This window comes from Acomys russatus, chromosome 15, assembly GCF_903995435.1.
Source record: "Acomys russatus chromosome 15, mAcoRus1.1, whole genome shotgun sequence".
Taxonomy (NCBI): Eukaryota; Metazoa; Chordata; class Mammalia; order Rodentia; family Muridae; genus Acomys; species Acomys russatus.
Window position 1 is genome coordinate 63972802 of NC_067151.1, and position 17312 is coordinate 63990113.

The window sequence follows — 17312 nt, forward strand, 5'->3', positions numbered from 1 at the left end:
AACAGCATGGAATTGTCACAGTAACCAACACATTGATCAATGGAATAGAAATAAACACCAGACATAATTAAATACATCTAGAGGCATCTGATTTTTAACAAAGAAGACAAAAATAAACACTAAAGAAAATATAACATCTTCAACAAATGGTGCTCATCAAACTGGACAGCTGCATATAGAAGAATGAAAAAACACCTTTATTTATCACCCTGACCAAAACTCAACCACCTAATGGATCAAGTACCTCAACATAAAACAGATATGTTGAATCTGATAGAACAAAACAAGAGGCTCATGAAACCCTTAAACTCATTGACATGGGAAATAACATTCTGAATAAGACACTGATGTTGCATACATTAAGACCAGCAATTAGTAAATGGGACCATATGAAGCTAAAAAGTTCATGTGTGGAAAAGGACATCATTCCAGCAAAGCAGTTGCCTACAGAATGGAAAATATATGTTTACCAATTGTACATCTGAAGGAGGGTTAGCAGCTACAGTATACAAAAAACTAAAAAATAAATAAATTTTAAAAACACATCAACAGAAAAATCCTAACTAAAAAATGGGGTATAGAACTTAAAAGAAAATCATCAACAAATGAAACTTAATTGGCCAAGAAACACTTGAAAAATGTTTAACATCCTTAGCCATTATGGAAATGCAAATTAAAACTATGTTGAGATCTCAGCTTACATCAGTCAGAAGGACCAAGATAAATAGAACAAACCAGCCGCTGGTTCCTGGTCACCCAGGTAGTACCAGACATGGACTCCCTCTCATGGTGCGTGCCTGAAGTTTGACTAGTCATTGGTTAGACACGCCCACAAATTCTATGCCTTTATCTCACCTCCCCAGCACATTTTGCAGGCCAGAAAAATTGTTAAGTGGAAGGTTTTGTGGCTGGGTTGATGTCCCGGTCCCACCACTGGAAGCCTTGCCTGGTTCCATAAGATGGCCTATTTAGGTTCCATGTCCCTCATTGCTAAGAGTCTTCACTAGGGTCACCCTTGTAGATTCCATGGAGTTACCATTGCACTAGGTTTCCACATAGTGCCCCCGAATCCTCCCAATTTTAGTAGTCTTTCCCTGTACTGTCTCCTTTCGTTTCCTGTCGTATGACCCTGGTGATCTGCCAGGCAAAAATGAAGATGCCAAGACCTTCTAGTATTTCAAAGTTTAGGGCTAAACTGGGCAGACTCTCAATTAGCTCATTTAAGCTAAATTGTCCCACTTATATCAATCTACATTCTGCCACATGGCTTGTTACCTCTGCTCAATCCCAGAACCTGCTTCTTTCTCCACATCCCTGAATAAATCTGCTTTTGCTGTTTAATTTGGTTCAATTGGAATTATTGCGGCATTGACAAGCCATTCAGATAGATATGGATTCTATTTGCATTCTTCTACATGCAGAAATCCGATTAGACCAGCACCGTTTGTTGAAGATGTTTTCTTTTCTTCAATGTATGTTTCTGACTTCTTTATTTAAAAAAAAATCAAGTGTTCATGGGTATGTGGACTTATGTCTAGGTCTTCGAATGGGTTCCATTGATTAATCTGTCTGCTTTATGCAAATGCCATGCAGGTATTTTTTATTACTATAGCTCTTTAGTACAGCTTGGAATCGTGGATGGTGATACATCGATAATTTCTTTCATTATACAGAAGTGTTTTAACTATCCTGGCTTTTCTGATTTTCCATATGGAGCTGAGTATTGTTCTTTCAAGGTCTGTAAAGAATTGTGTTGGAGCCCAGTGTGGTGGCACATGCACACCTTTAATCCCAGCACTCCAAAGGCAGGTGAATCTTTGTGAGTCAGAGCCCAGCTTAGTCTACAGAGTGAGTTCCAGGACAGTTAAAGCTACACAGAGAAAACTTGTCTCAAAAAACAAAACAATACAAGAATTATGTTTGAATTTTGATGGGGATTCTACTGAATCTATAGATTGCCTTTGGTAAAATGGTTATTTTTACTATATTCATCTTACCTATCCATGAGCATAGAAGATCTTTTCATCTTCTGGTATATTCTTCAATTTCTTTCTTCAAAGACTTGAAGTATTGTCATACAATTCTTTCACTTGCTTGGTTAGTGTTACCCCAAGATATATCCTAAGTCTAGGAGTTCCATCTCTCATGGAACAGGTGAATTTATATACAGAAAGAAGAAAAGTAATAGATACTTGTAGCCAAAAGTCTAGACTGCGACAGAGATGTTCATGAAAATCATACTGTTTTTTTCCAGGGCTCATAGTCTTGAAATGATTGGTAGACCTATGCAGCTGACACTAACTGATATAACATCTTTGTAATGAAGATTATTACCTCTACATCCAGGAACTCAAAAGAAAGCACACTCGGTTTCTGTGCTTTCTTCCAGGTAGAGTACTGTGGGCAGAATGACTGTTAGGATTTGTTATAGTTTTGGTCAACTTGCTACAAACATTGACATAGCTGAGAAGAAGGATTCTAGAAGAGGAATTGCCTCTTATCAGTGGTACATTTTTGTTTGTTTGTTTGCGAATTGATGTGTGAGGGCCCAGCCTACTGAAGGCAGTACCATTGTTTTAGGCAGTTGGGCCTAGGCTGTATAAGAAGGGTAGCTGAGCAAGTGGGAGGAAGCAAGATGGTAAGCCTCTTGGGTTCCTGCCTTCAGTTCTTTCTTCTGGCTTCCTTCAGTGGTGAGCTGTAATCTATAAACTGAAATAAATCCTTTTTCCCCACAAGGTGGGTTTTGTCATAGTGCTTATCACAGCACTAGAAAGAAAATTAGGACATGGGTTATAAGTAACAGGATAGAGGAAGAAGAGCCCTTGCTCCACAGTGGATTTTGGTATAAATGTAAGTAAAATTATCTTGTATAGAGTGACAGATATTTTAAGATTTCTGTCACCAAACATAACTCATCCCAACAAAACACATGCAATGTGAAGCATATTTTTCCTTCATTATTATTTAGTTCTTTGTTTCAGTGGTAAGAACATTAGTTATTGGGATTTGATAGTTAAATTAAAATGATTATCAGAAACTGCCTTAGTGATTTTCTTATTGCTGTGATAGGGTACATAGGAGAAGCAATTGATGTGAGGAAAATTATTTTGATCCCTGGTTTCAGTGGGCATACTTAGTTCATAATGGCAGGAACATGATAGGGTCGGGCCTAGGTCTGTAGGATCAAGAACTTCAAGGTTGTTCACACTGTGGCCAGGCAGGCGCCAAGGAGCTCAGATGGAACCAGAGTAAGTATCCATTTTAAAGCTGACTCCCACTGACTTATTTCTGCTAAGCCCTCCATGGTCCCAAAGGCTCCACAACCTTCCAAAACAGCATCACCAGCTGTGGACTCAGTGCTCAACCACATGAGCCAGTGAAGACATTTTACATTTACTCCATAGTAGAACTGGTGCTATAAAGGTGTTTAAATACAGCTTTCATTTTTTTTTTAACGTAACAGATCCATGTAGAAATTGAATAATAAATGTATTATTAAGGATTTGAAAATGCTCATGACTTTATTTTTTTTTTAAGTTTAATGACAGGTCTATACCCTAAAGAATGCTTTCATAGCTATGTGTTCATTATAACCAAGTCATGCACCCAGGCCAAGTGCCCACCCATGATGCACAGAGGCAGAAAATCTGTTGTGTGCACATGATGAAGGTTTCTTCAGCCATAAAGAGTGATATCACATCCTGAAAGAAAAGTGATGGGCTGGAGATGTGCTTTTTGAGTGAAGTCTAAAAGATAAGTGGTGTATTTTCTCTTGGTATGTGCATACAGTTTCAATTATTAAAAAAAAAAAAAAAACAGACAGACTCAAATTTAAGAGCCTCTCAGCTCAGTTTGGAAAAGAGAATGTACTCAGGTTTTTCTGTGGTCTGGATGCTGTAAAACCCCCTTCAAGGCTGTTGAAGGTTCAGCCAGGAAAGAGCAGGTGGTTTGCAGCAATGAGCCCTGCTGCTTAGTTATTTGTGTTGATATTATTTAAATGCAGATTTTCTCTCCCAGGCCCATATGATTGAGTAGCTCCTGATAGCTATGTGGAGAATTTATGTTGGTATAATACGTCTCCCCAGTGAGAAGTCACTTCACACACTTAGGGATCAATAAAGGAAAAACCTCTTTAATAATAGTACCTAACTTGCTCTGGCTAATGAACAAAAGGGAAGCAGCCTCAACCAGAAAATAGTTCATATACTTCTTATACTTATGAATTCCACATACACTGTCAATCCTTAAATCTCCTTCTGGTCCTGGACTGAGGCTGCACTTCAAACAATTCAAACAGAGACAGGAGACTGAAAATGCAGCTGTCCAGGCATATGGGAAATTATACAGCAAGGATGTTGCCAGGATTTCTTTAAGTATAGCAGTGTTGTCACCTTTTGAATGATTGTTGTCCAGAGTCATCTTGCCCACTTGTCAGCATTACGTTTCTCCTGATAAAAGAATAAAGGACTTAACAGAATACCTGAACTTGATAATGATGTTACCCTACACTGTCCCACCATGAGCTGGCCTTTAGGGGTGTGTCTTTTGTATGGGAAGCAGGGCCTAATGGTTGGTCAATCCTAAATTTTGCTCATCTCTAACTGGTCTGGTTAGGATATTACTTACTTTGGATGTTTTGGAGTCAGGTTAGATAAATCCCACTTGTGTGCTTTACAAATCTATTAGTAAATCCTTTATAATATCGATTTAATTATTTTGCATTTCTTTTACATCAGCTTTCTAAAAAAAAAGAGCATTATTGCATTTAAAGTTGTGAGGGGGCAACAAATAGTAGAGGGCAGCACCATTAAAGAGAAACCGAGCACTTTCCCCTGTGCAATGAGATGTGCGCTTTGAGCATGGAACTCCTCTCTGGAAGATAATTGGCTTAGTTTTGTTTGGTCATATTTTTGTCTTCCTGCTTTTTGTTTGTTTGTTTTGATTTTCACTTCATTTTGGTTTTTGGAGAAAGAGAGGGAAAGAGAGGGAGAGGCAGAGGGAGAGAGGGCGGGAGGGAGGGAGAGAGAAGTAGAGAGAATAAAGAAGAAAGAGAATGAATAGGGAGGGTAGGGAGGTGGGGAGGATGTGGGAGAAGTTGGGGTAAGAAAGAAACATAGTCAAAATACATTGCATAGAAAGGAGTTTTAAGTAAAATATGCGTATGTATTGGAAAGACTTTACTTTAGAAGGAAAGTGTCACACACAGGCCTTTTTGGCAAACAGTGGTCTACACTGTGGCTTACACTGACTGGTAGAACTAAAACCATACAGGTGATCTTGGTTTCTCAGGCAAGCAGAATGCAAATTAAGAGGTCATTGGTCTGATCGAAGGCTCCAGAAGACAAATAAACAAAATAAAAGCAGATGGAACCAGGCTTCTTGGTCCTGCTGCCATGTGCATGCTTTGTCACATGCTCCTGTGACAGTGGACACAACCCATGCTACGCCCACAGCGGTGCACTGCACCTTCTGAAATCACGACCCAAAGACATTCTTCCTCCATTAAGTAGGCTTAAAGAATTAGGGGGCTGGAGAGATGGGTCAGTGGTTAATAGGCTTACTGCTTTTCCAGAACACATGTGCTTGCTTCCCAGCACTCATACCAGGAAGCTGACAACCGCCTGCAACTGTGGCTCCAAGGGATTTAATGCTTTCTTTGGCCTCAGCTGACACCAATTGAACACCTCTCTCTCTCTCTCTCTTCTCCCTCTCTCTCTCTCTGTCCTCTCTCTCTCTCTCTTCTCTCCCTACCTCTCCCTCTCTGTCCCCTCTCTCTCTCTCTCTCTCTCTCTCTCTCTCTCTCTCATACACACACACACACCACATACACAGAGATTAAAAATAAATGTTAAAAATGGGAAACACTACTTTTGTATTTGGTGTTCATGCGTACCATGGTGTTCATGTAGAGCTCAAAGGACAACTTGCAGACTTGCAAGAGTTGGTTCTTTTTTTCTACCATGTAGGTTCCAGGGATCAAATCTAAATTGTCAGGTTTGTCAGGCTTGGTTCAAGCAACTTTCCCTGCTTAGCCATTTTTTTTTTACTTAAATGTATTTGTGTGTGTGTGTGTGTGTGTGTGTGAGAGAGAGAGAGAGAGAGAGGAGAGAGAGAGAGAGAGAGAGAGAGAGAGAGAGAGAGAGAGAGAGAGAGAGAGAGAGAGAGAATTATTTTGTCAGGCTCTTTGTCACTCCCACTGAAAAATAATTTAGGGTTAGCGAGGAACGTGAGTGAGGGTCAGGAAGGGTCAGCCCCAGGGCCTTACAGTACAGGAGAGACCTGGTTAGAGGAGAGCAGTGCAGATGCCATCACCAACCACACACCCCATTACTCAGCAGGGGATAAACCTCTCAGCACTTCATGCAACACTGGATGTCTCTGGCCATTTGTTGTACAGTAGGCTGAGCTCTGAGTCAACAGAGGAGCCCTGAGCTAGACAGCAAAGCCTTTATGAGCTTTAAGTTAGGAGAGATCCCATGTGAATCCAGGAGTCATAAGTTTGATGAGGACAGTGTGGGAGGAGGAGGCAGTTTGCTACAGGTTGTGGTACATTTGACCAATTGCTCATGTTGGATGGCTGAGTCTTTGCAAGTATATAAGGTGGTGAAAAGGAGGTAGGAGATCAGTTCTAGGGCATAATAGATCACAGGCAGGGAGGAGGGGGTGGAACTGGGAAAGCTGAATTAAGGATTAGTTTGGGAAAGTGATTGACCTAGATCCACCTAGAGACTTTTCTCAGTTAGAAATACTGATGTATTGGAAACGAAAATATCTCAGGTTTTACCTGGACCGAAGAGTAGACTTTAAAAAAAAAGTCAGCTATGGATGTTATGGCCCCAGAAGAAAGAGAAAAACAAAGATGTAGAAAAGAAATAAGATTCAGGGGTAAAACCAGATGTCATTTACTTATGAGCAGAAGAAGTTAAGATAGCAATCTTGCAATCTGAAATGTCAACCTGATATTTTTCAAGTTGTGTACAGATGGCCTGAAGTCCAAGATTCTTCATTCAGAAGCACCACCTTGGTGTCCAGATCTAACACTGGGAGCAGGAGAGAGCCAGCCAATCTCAGAAGAAAAGCCTGGGGAAAAAGAACAAGTCTGAAGGGCTTTGGGTTTAGGGTTCTCAGGGGACACTAAGGAAAGATTATCTTCTGGAGTAAGGAGATTGTGAGAAGACTGTTAATGCCATCAGCACAGTGGTGGAGGGGCCTCTGGGGAGAGCTCGGCCCATGTGGCAGAGTGGGGCCCTTCCCAGTTTTCACAAGAAGTGGCGTGGGATGGAGATTGAAAAGTACCTTTATTGGTTTGCAGTTTGTCATTGCTAGACAAATCAGGGAGTGGCCAGCTAAGGAATGACCAGTGATGGGCAAACATCTTCCCTGGGCATTATGGGGTCAATAGGACAGAGAAGGCAAGAATTCAAAGGGGCTGGAGAGATGGCTCAGTAGTTAAGAGGACTGGCTAGTCTTCCAGAGGACCTGGGTTCAATTCCTATAGCACCCATATGGCAGCTCAGAACTGTCTGTAACTCCAGTTTCAGGGAATCTGACATGCTCACACAGACATAAATGCAGGCAAAAGACCAATGGGTGTAAAAAAAAATCCAGAGAAACACAACTACTTTAGTTGCAGGAATTGTCACAGTTCAATTGAAATGGCTAAGCTTTATAGAAATGGCCTGCCCATCTGGGTAGACCAGAATTCTTGGGTTGGGAGCTTCAGTGGCTGTTGGCTGTTCCCAGTTCCATCAGAGAATGCTGGGATGGAGATACTGAAGGATGCCAGGGAGAAGCTCATTGGGTATAGAAGCTTGTCTGCAAGGCCTACAACTTGAGTTTGACCTCTGGGACCCACACAGTAGAAGAAGAGAACCCATTTCTGCGGGTTGTCCTTTGACTTCCATACACTGCATGGCACTCATGCACCCCCATGCATATACACAGACAACAAAGAAAGTGCAATAGTTAATAAGTGTGTTTGTGTGTGTGTGTGTGTGTGTGTGTGTGTGTGTGTGTGTGTGTGTGTGAAGTGATGCTATCAGGGACTCTTTCAACAAGGACTCTTCAGAAGCGTCCTTGCACTCTTTATAGGCAATCTGCACTGAAGAACCCAGGAACGGTTTGTGGGAGGACAGAGCACATGTGTTTCCTTTTGCTTACTGAGGGCTTCATGGGATTATATTAAGTATCAGAATAAATGTCATAAAAATAAATACAATGTAGCATCACACACTACAAATTATTCCGAAAGACAGACAAGAATGAACATTAACCAAAGTTTCCAGGAACAACTATCATTTGTATCTTAGTAAATTTAGCATTGGGATATTTTTCATGTTTCATAAGCTCGTTGGCATGCATGTGTTTTAACAAAGGTGTATACTGCAGATTGAATCAATGCCACTGTAAATGATCTTAGCAGGTAACTTTTATTATATATATGTGTGTGTCAGTATATAATAATATATAACATATTATAATACTTTGAAAAAGGCAGCTCTAAACAATAAAAACAACAGAAATACATTATTCTGCATATTCCCAATATCTGCATACCACACACTGGGTATCTGGACTTAGAAATACCTTACTCAATACTGATTCACCTTGCACTCATCTGTAAACTTTTCCACCACCGAAGCCAGTGGTAATGTGAAGCCACCTCAGCATGCACCCTACCAGGTGCAAGGGACATCCTCTCCTGCCGGTCTAACAACTTCTCACAGTCTTGTGATGGTTGAAGAGTGCGTTTTCTCTTTGAGTTTCCATGTATCTCAGAAAGCATTGTGAAACCCACGAGAAGTACTTGTGTAACACACTGTTTCTGCTTGTCATCTGACTCATAACTCTGATGTCGTGGAACTTACTGAAAATGCAGGTGATTTCCTAGGGACTGCCACAGTTTTTCTAAAATTTATGTCTTGTTTACTGATGGAGATGACTCTTTCCATTACCCTGCTCTCTGCACACAGACACACCTGTTGGTCATCTCTGAAACCAAGATCGTGTTGTAAGAGATAGCAAGGGGCTAATATTCTGAACTTTATAAGTGAGGCAAAAACATATTTATCTTCTTTCGTGGAAAAATGGAACATCTGTGCTTGGTGTTCTAGTCCCCATTTTTCTCCTGGGATTTCACAGCTCAGTGACCTGCACTTTCCTAACTTGGTATATAATTTATTCACTCATATGGAGTATGGATTCTATGTCATTGCTTAAAGTTCACCCTCTGTTTTAGTCACTGGCTAAAATATCCTGTGCATTATTTCTAGACAGATTGACTATGAAAAGGGAAGGCGGGCTGTGCAGAAGTGCATAGTGTGTGCATGTTTATGTGCAAAGAGCACAGAACATCATAACCCCTGGAGAAAACAGACCTCTCCAAGGTGAGCACTCTGCAACCTTTCCTCCTGTGTCTGCAGATGCAAGACTTCTTATGTGCTGTGTGTTTGGACAAAAGGAGCATTGCCCGAGTTAATGAAGGTAGAATTTGTTTAGATGATCATGAAAGAATTTAGAGATGTATACTGGTATGTATCGGGGTTAATTAAAAGGACAAAAATGAGACAAGAACAAAGAAAACTGAGATCCGAGAGTATAGCTGTCCATCAGGCAGTGACTTCACTGCGGAGGATAAGAGGTAGTTTAGGGCAGTGGAAATGGTTAGGGAGGGCTCAGTCAAGAACAGAAGAAGGGCCTTGTTTAATCTAGTGTTCCAAGGTGACTGGCTTGAGTGACCGTCAGCAAACAATAGCTAAACACTTTCCCAGAAGAGCCTTCCAATGTGTCCTCACAGCCTCCTGGGTGTAGACGGTGACTGGGTTAATACTCATGAGGTCAATTCTATGCCAACCGTTTTCAGTAAGTATATAGGTCTTGACTCACAAAGGGAGGTGAAGGAACAGAAACAATTCAGCAAGTATCACATGGAGGCAAGGGTGGATTTAAAGGCCATTTAATGGGGCAAAGCCAGAAAAGTGCATCTTTTTTCCCATAGAGAATCCCAGAGTTTCACTTCAGCTGAGCTTAGGGGAACCAGAAAGCATTCAAGGTACATAAGACCTTCTGGTTAACTCAAAGGCTCTGAAGAAACTTTAGAAGGTGCGGATGAAGACACTACAGCATGTGTTTTTAGGGTACAAATAGAGAGTGTGGCAGAGTATTGCTCAATGGTCTCCAGACAATGCAGACACAGATGCAGACAGGAAAATGGAGGTCAGCAGCTGGCCATTGGCTCTTCAAATACCTGGCTGGCTATGGACTGTCTTACTTCTGCTTCGTCTTCTGCTGGCTCACTCCTGGAGTGACAGTCGTAGGGTACACCTCAGGAACCTTGGACTGGCTTGGCTCTGGTACCTTGGAGTATCCCTGGTCAGGTTCCTTGGTGTAGCCCTGATCAGGGACCTTGGTATGGATTGACCCTGAGGCATTCACATAGCCAGGCTCTTGAACATTGCTAGAGCATGGCCCTGAGCTTGCCTCAGGGATATTGGTAGAGCATGGCTCAGGAACCATGGCACAACCTGGGTCAGGGATGTTGCCAGAACATGGCCCAGGCATTGTAGTGTAATCTGGCCCATGGATGTTGGTGGAGCATGGCCCAGCAACTGTGGTGTAATCTGGCTCAGTGATATTGGCAGAGCATGGCCCAGGCATTGTAGTGTAATCTGGCCCAGGGATGTTGGTGGAGCATGGCCCAGGCATCATAGTGTAATCTGGCCCAGGGATATTGGTGGAGCATGGCCCAGCAACTGTGGTGTAATCTGGCCCAGGGATGTTGGCAGAGCATGGCCCAGGCATTGTAGTGTAATCTGGCTCAAGGACAACCGTGTAGCCTGGCTCGGGCACTTTGGTGCTGCATGGCTCTAGAATCTTGCTGTTTCCTGGTTGTGGAACATCTGTGCGGCATGGCTCCGTGGTAGTTGTGGGCACAAATTGTCCTTGTGGTGGAGGCTGACAAGGTTGCTTCACTTGATGCTGTTGAGGCTGAGGAGGTGGTACAAAGGGCTGCTTTTGCTGGTAGGAACTCATGCTGGCCCTAGGTGCAAGACAACTGATTGAGTGTTCTGAGGGAATTGGTAGAGTCCAACCTTTTCTCATTGCATTCCCCCTATAAATTAAAGGCTCTTCTATTTCCCCGAGGTGAATGAAAATCATAGGTTGCTTTTATATTACTCACTCATTTTTAATATAAAGAATTAAAGTGGCTTGATCATCTCTCTTAAGAAATAAATGGTTATGGTCAATTTCAGTATAAGGCAGAGTTCACATTCATCAGAGTTAGAGATCACAGGAGACGTTAGAACCCTCTCTCCCCTACCTGGTAGTTGGTTCGTGGATTGTTTGGAAGTTAGACAGTTATAGGCAGTTTGCTTTGTGATTAAGCCTACAACCAGAAGAGGGGCCAACCTCCAGCTCCAGATTATTGTTATTTAGTAATTATTATTTTAACTTAATAATATTATTTAATAATAAACATTATTTAATTAACAATGTATTTGTTATATATTGTTATTATTATTCATTAGATAAAGCTATGTGTCCTAAACCAACGAAGGAAGAATTTGGGAAAAGAAGGAAGACCTGGCCTATGGGAAGAAAGGGCAGAAATATCTTGAGATCTTGTCTGTGTCAATGCAGCACTGTGGACATCTTTGTGTGGGAAAGTTTGGGCCAGAGAGACACCTAAGGACCCATCCCGTGGAATGGATACCAGAAGGTTCACTCTTTTGTCCCTTTAACCTTTTTTCCTTCTTGTGTAAACTAGTTGGGTTGTATAATAAAGTTTAATTATTAAGAAACAGAGCCAACATCTTTGCCTTTTTCTCTGCTGGCATCTTTTTCTGCTGAATGGTACATTAGAAACTGCTCCCTTGTCACTGGTCTTTGGAATTTGCTATTTTGTTCCCCATATTTGTGTAAGTACAGGCCTTCTTTGTTTTCTTTCTCCATGTTGATTTTTTTTTTACCCTATGTAAGTGCATAGGCCATAAACAGAACACAACTCAAACCGATAGTTTGGCTCGTAGGGTTGCTGTGAATTTCTAGGTTTTCAATCATTTCAGAGAATAATAGTGTTAAAAAAGTCTGGAATAGAAATCTCATAGGAAGGCTTTCTGTGACCCTCCCCCTGTGGCTGGAAGATTCATATCTGAGCCCCAACTCACACTTTTCCTATACATCTGCTTACTGTGAGTTCTCGATGCATTGCTGCTTGTTCATAGAGGCTCACTCACAGCGTGTCTCTCTCTCTCTCTCTCTCTCTCTCTCTCTCTCTCTCTCTCTCTCTCTCTCTCTCTCTCTCTCTCTCTCTCGTCTTAGCAAGAATCTGACTCTACTATTTCCAGTAATCAAAGTGATTACTTACTATATGTTAGGAAATTATGTCCCTGTATTTTACTCATTGAGGGATTATAAGTTCTTTAAGATTTGAGCACACATTTGAGCAGTGTCTTTGAAGATGAAAATTCTCAACAAGATCAGAGGACCCTGAAGGGCCTGGTTGTGATATCTCATCCATGACTTCCTGTTAGCACAATGTACTCTGCTGCTCTTCACAGAACCCCCCCCCCTCAGCTATAATTAGAGAAGTAAGTGAAAACATATGCAGTGAAAATAAAGTAGATAAACTTTTAGGTTGTCAAGAGTTCCCAATCAAGATAAACACCACAGAGTGGCTGTTAGAAAGTTCTAGATGGGGAGTCTTACCTCAGATGCTGGAGCTCTCTGACTCTTGGATCTGTTGAGGGATCTATGGTCAGCTGGGTTTTTATACAGAAAATGAGCCCTTCCTTAAGGAAGTGGAGTTTTGGAGTTGCTCTGCCTTCATTCCAGCTTTTGTGAGTGAAAAATCTGTGGCTTAACATTGTATCCGTGCTTGCCCTCTGACGGTGATGTCAGCTGGCCTGACTCTAATGTCCTCCCTTATGGTGTGGCTGGTAAGACGGGGGATCAAGCTTCCTGAGAGGTGATGAATTAAATCAAGAGGAAGTGCTAGATGCCGTGGGCCAGAAACAACCATGTCCACTAATCCAGTTTAGCTTTTCAGTATTTGGAGTGGATGTAGAGGTCTTTCTGGTTCTTCTGGGAGGTCACAGGGAAATGACAGTGAAGAGCTCGTGTGTCAGTGAAGTCACACTGCGGAGGGGGATAGGAGGCTAAAGGAATGTTTTGGAAACTGGTTCTTGTCTTAGTGAAGGAAGCCCTTAAATGCCAGGCTGACTTTTAGACATTTTTAAATTGAAAAACTTTGATAACCATGTAATATGCCTCTTCATGAGGTAAAAAAAAACAAAAAAAAAAAAAAAACAAAAAAACAAAATACAAAACAAAAACAAAACAAACCTCCCCCCCCGATGTTCTGATTTATGCAAACAAAATGGCTAAAAATCAAATCAAGGTTATTAGTTTATGTGTCACTTCAGATGTTTTGTTTCTTCTTCTTCTCAGGGCAAATGCGTTCAATACCCTCTCTCCCAGCCCACTGAGACATGCTGTGCATTGCAGTTCATTTACTTACCGCGTGGTGCCATTAAATATACCCCTGTCCCTACTACTGTTTCCAGCCTCTGATAACCACAATTCCACTTTCAACTTCCATAAACCATGTGTTTTAGAGCCTACATATAAGCCAGACAGTGTGATATTTGTCTTCCCCGCTTTACTTACCACAATGGTCTCCATTTCCATCCATATTGTTGGAAATGAAGTACTCTGTTCTTTGTTATGGCCAAGTATGACCCTGCTGTGGATGTGTACCCCGTTTCCTTTATCCATTAATTGTAAATGAGGCTGCAATAAACTTCGGAGTTCAGGGTTTGTTTGTTTTTTTTAAAAACATGTCGATTTCATTTCCGAGGAGGATATGTCTAGTAGTAGGATTGCAGGGTTATAAAGAACTATTACTTTCAGACTTTTCTGTATTTCACATAAGCTGTAGTAATTTATATCCCTACCAGTAATGAATATGAACTTTCCTTTCTCTGTATCCTGGCAAGAGTCTGTTGATTTTTTTTTTTTTTTTGGTAATAGCCATTCCTGGATGTGGTATCTCATAGTTAAGAGTGCTGAACATTTTTTAATGTGTCTATTCATGATTTTAGAATGATCTTATGATTATAGGCTATTAACATCCTATCAGATATGCAGCTAAAAGGCGTTTCTTTAATTCTGAAGCTGTCACTGAACAGTAATGCTTATTTTATTTTACCTTGCAGAAGCTTTTGAGCCTCATCTAGTGCCAGTTCTCAACTTTGGTTTTTGTTGTTTATATTTTTGTGTAATATCCAAACACTTTTGCCCGGGCCGATGTCTTGAAGAATTTCTCATGCTTTCTTCTAGCAGATACAGCAGTTTTCACTGCACACCTAAGTCCTGTAATCCATTCCCAGCTGAGCTCTGTAACTAGAGAGAGATAGCTAGGCTGGTGTAATGCCCCTGCACGTGTGTACTGTATGCATGGCTCTGCTCAATGAGGCGTCCTCCTTTCCTGTCATGGTCTTCGCTCCTTTGATTGGTGCAGTTGGTTGTAAATGTGTGGGGTTTATTTCAGAGCTCCCTATACTGTTCCAATGGTCAGAGAGTGTTAGTTTATGTCAGTATCATGTGCTTTTGGTCTCCAAAGAACTGGTGTGTGTTTTCAAGTGAAATACTGAGATGCCTTCAGCTTAGTGGTCAAGATAGATTTGAGAATTTGGTGACTTTTGTGGTTTCTTACAAATTTCAGGACTTTTTTTTTGTACTTCAATATTTTAATATTTTTGGTAGGTATTACATGGATATTTTAACATGATAAATGTTTCCAACCCAAGAGCATGGAATATCTTTCCATGTGTTTGGAGCCTCTTCAATTTCTTCTATCAGTGTTTTATAGTTTCCGTTGTAGACCTTATCATATTATTATTAAGTTTATTAATAGATATTTTATTGTGGTTGATACTGTAAGTGAGATTTGTTACTTTAATTACTTTATATGGATACTGCTATGCATATGTAGAAACATTATATTGATTTTGTATCATGTATTACTGAATTCACTTATTGGCTTTAGTATTTTTTGTGACCCCCCCCCATATAGTTTTCTATATATGAGATGCTACAATTTCTTATCTTTATGCTTCTTACATTAATGTTGCTTATTTTAGGAGACGTTCACATTTCTGGGCCTGCGGGTGCTTTTGAAGCTGACTAAAACCCTCACTATTGACTCTCTCCTAGGTCCTGGTTAGACCAGCAGGCAGTGCCCTGGCCATGCACACCTTGCTTCCAGGTCTCCGGGAGCATGAACTTCTGAACTCAAGCAGGACACCAGGCTTTGTTCTGCTGTCTGGTAAGAACCAGGGCTTGAGCAGCTGCAGGTAATTGGAGCTGCTGGATGCTAAAGTCGTCTCTTATTCACGTGGCCGCTATGTTAGTTACTCTTTTCATCACTGAGACAAAAATAATGAGCAGAAACAACTTAAATGAGGGCCAGTTTGTTTGGTATTTCATCTCTTAAACGTATATATTGTTGTAGGGAAGATGTGGAAGCTGGGATTGCTTTGTTTGTGGCAGGACGTGGTGGCGTGGCTTGTTAACATCTCAGTGGATCAAGAAGCAGAAAGCCAAGCCAGAAGTGGGAAAAATGTGTGATTGCTCAAAGCCATGTACCTCTGTGGCCCTTTATTTGACAGCTAGGCCTAGAGTCCAAATGTTCCACAGTGTCCAAAGACAGTGCCACATACTTGGAATCAAAACTACGAGCCTTTGGGTTCATTTAACACTTAGATTATAAAAGCTCTGCTACCAGAGGGTACCTTTATTGGAATTCAGCAGTTAAAAAGAGTTATAGGAGGAGGTCTTATGATCCCATGGCCAAGATGGACAAGTTGACTGCTCTTCAATAAAAGGATGAGGCTGAAGGAAACTCCAGAATGGCCTATTAGTTTTTTTTTTTTTTAATTCACTATGAAGATATTTTTCTTCCTTGGCTGGACCACTGGTTGTGGAGGCTGTACCTAGAAACTGGCCATATAAGGATCCAACTAATCCTCCAAGTCTTCTGTGAATGACCGGATCAGCACTGCCAGTGTGATGTGCTGTTAGCTGGAATTGCTTCCCCAGTGGTGCTGCTGGAAGGGACGCTGTGCAGCTACTGCAGTCTGTATGCTGGCTCTCATGCCTTCTGCCTCCCTACTTTATCTCTGCCTTGCCCCACGTATTCTAGCCATTGTGTTTATCCCTGCTTTCTGTGTGAGGAGAGAGCAGATTGGACCTTCTAGGAACCACCCCAGAATGCTAAGATAGCTGAGTACTTCTGCCTAGTCTGAGGGCTCTGGATATTTCTCTCTATGTCATGGTGTGATGACAGGGTGGAAGGGTGACATTCACTGGATACTATGTTCTCCACTGTTTACAAATGCCACTGAGAGTGGACAGCAACGACTGACTAGATATATCCTAGCACGAAACAATATTGGAGGCCACGATACTAGTGGTGTTAGCTTTCTCCTGTGTGACACAGAAACGAGAAAGCTCTGATTCTATGAGTCCGTAATCCACACATCTTCAATCACAATAGAATGAATCTTGGTTCTTCCTCAGTAAACAATCGTTTACCACACACTCCCTTCATCAATCCTCAACATGCACAGAACTCTTCCTTCTGTACGCCCTGTCACTGTGTTACCTCCCACAGGCCTAAAACCCCAGGCTCAGCCACCATCCTTAGCTCCTCCCGTGCATCTTTCAGAGCCACTTTACCCTCACATACTCTCTGGTCACACCTGGTGCTCAGTAGGTATCTTGTTACTTGTATAAATAGATCCATAACTTTGGGGAGGAAAGAAAGAGATCGGCAACCAGAGGGGAAGAGGGACAAGAATGATGAGGATGATGGTGAGGAGGAGGGGAAGGAGAAAGGGAAACAATGAAAAGACAACATGCACTCGCTGCTTTAAGGTAGGTTGGTGGACAGGATTCACTGACATATAAGATAGTTATACAGTGAGCTGAGAAGGTATGGACAGTCCAGCTGCCTTCCCCACCCATCCCCTTCTCTTCTCTTCTCTCTCTCTCTCTCTCTCTCTCCTCTCTCTCTCTCTCTCTCTCTCTCTCTTCTCGTCTCTCTCTCTCTCTCTTCCTCTCCCTCCCCATCCCCTGCTCCTTCCCTCCCCCTCCCTCCCTCTCTCTCCCTCCCTCCCTCTCCTTCCCCCTCCCTCCCCCTCCTTCTCTCTCTCTCACCCTCCTTCTCTCCTTCCCTCTCTCCCTCTCCCTCCCCTCCCTCACTCTCTCTCTCCCCCTCCCTCCTTCTCTCTCTCTCTCTCTCTCTCTCT

At 41.9% G+C, this 17312-nt stretch overlaps 2 protein-coding genes across 3 annotated transcripts in view; both read right to left on the reverse strand.

The window, feature by feature from the left end:
• LOC127199503 (cornifin-A) overlaps positions 1-17312 on the reverse strand; it is a 219034-nt gene that overhangs the window by 169156 nt on the left and 32566 nt on the right. The gene's annotated exons all lie outside the window — the stretch shown is intronic.
• Positions 10267-11031, reverse strand: LOC127199500 (small proline-rich protein 3-like). Its single transcript, XM_051157628.1, has one exon. It carries the CDS (start codon positions 11029-11031, stop codon positions 10267-10269), a length of 765 nt encoding a protein of 254 aa, XP_051013585.1.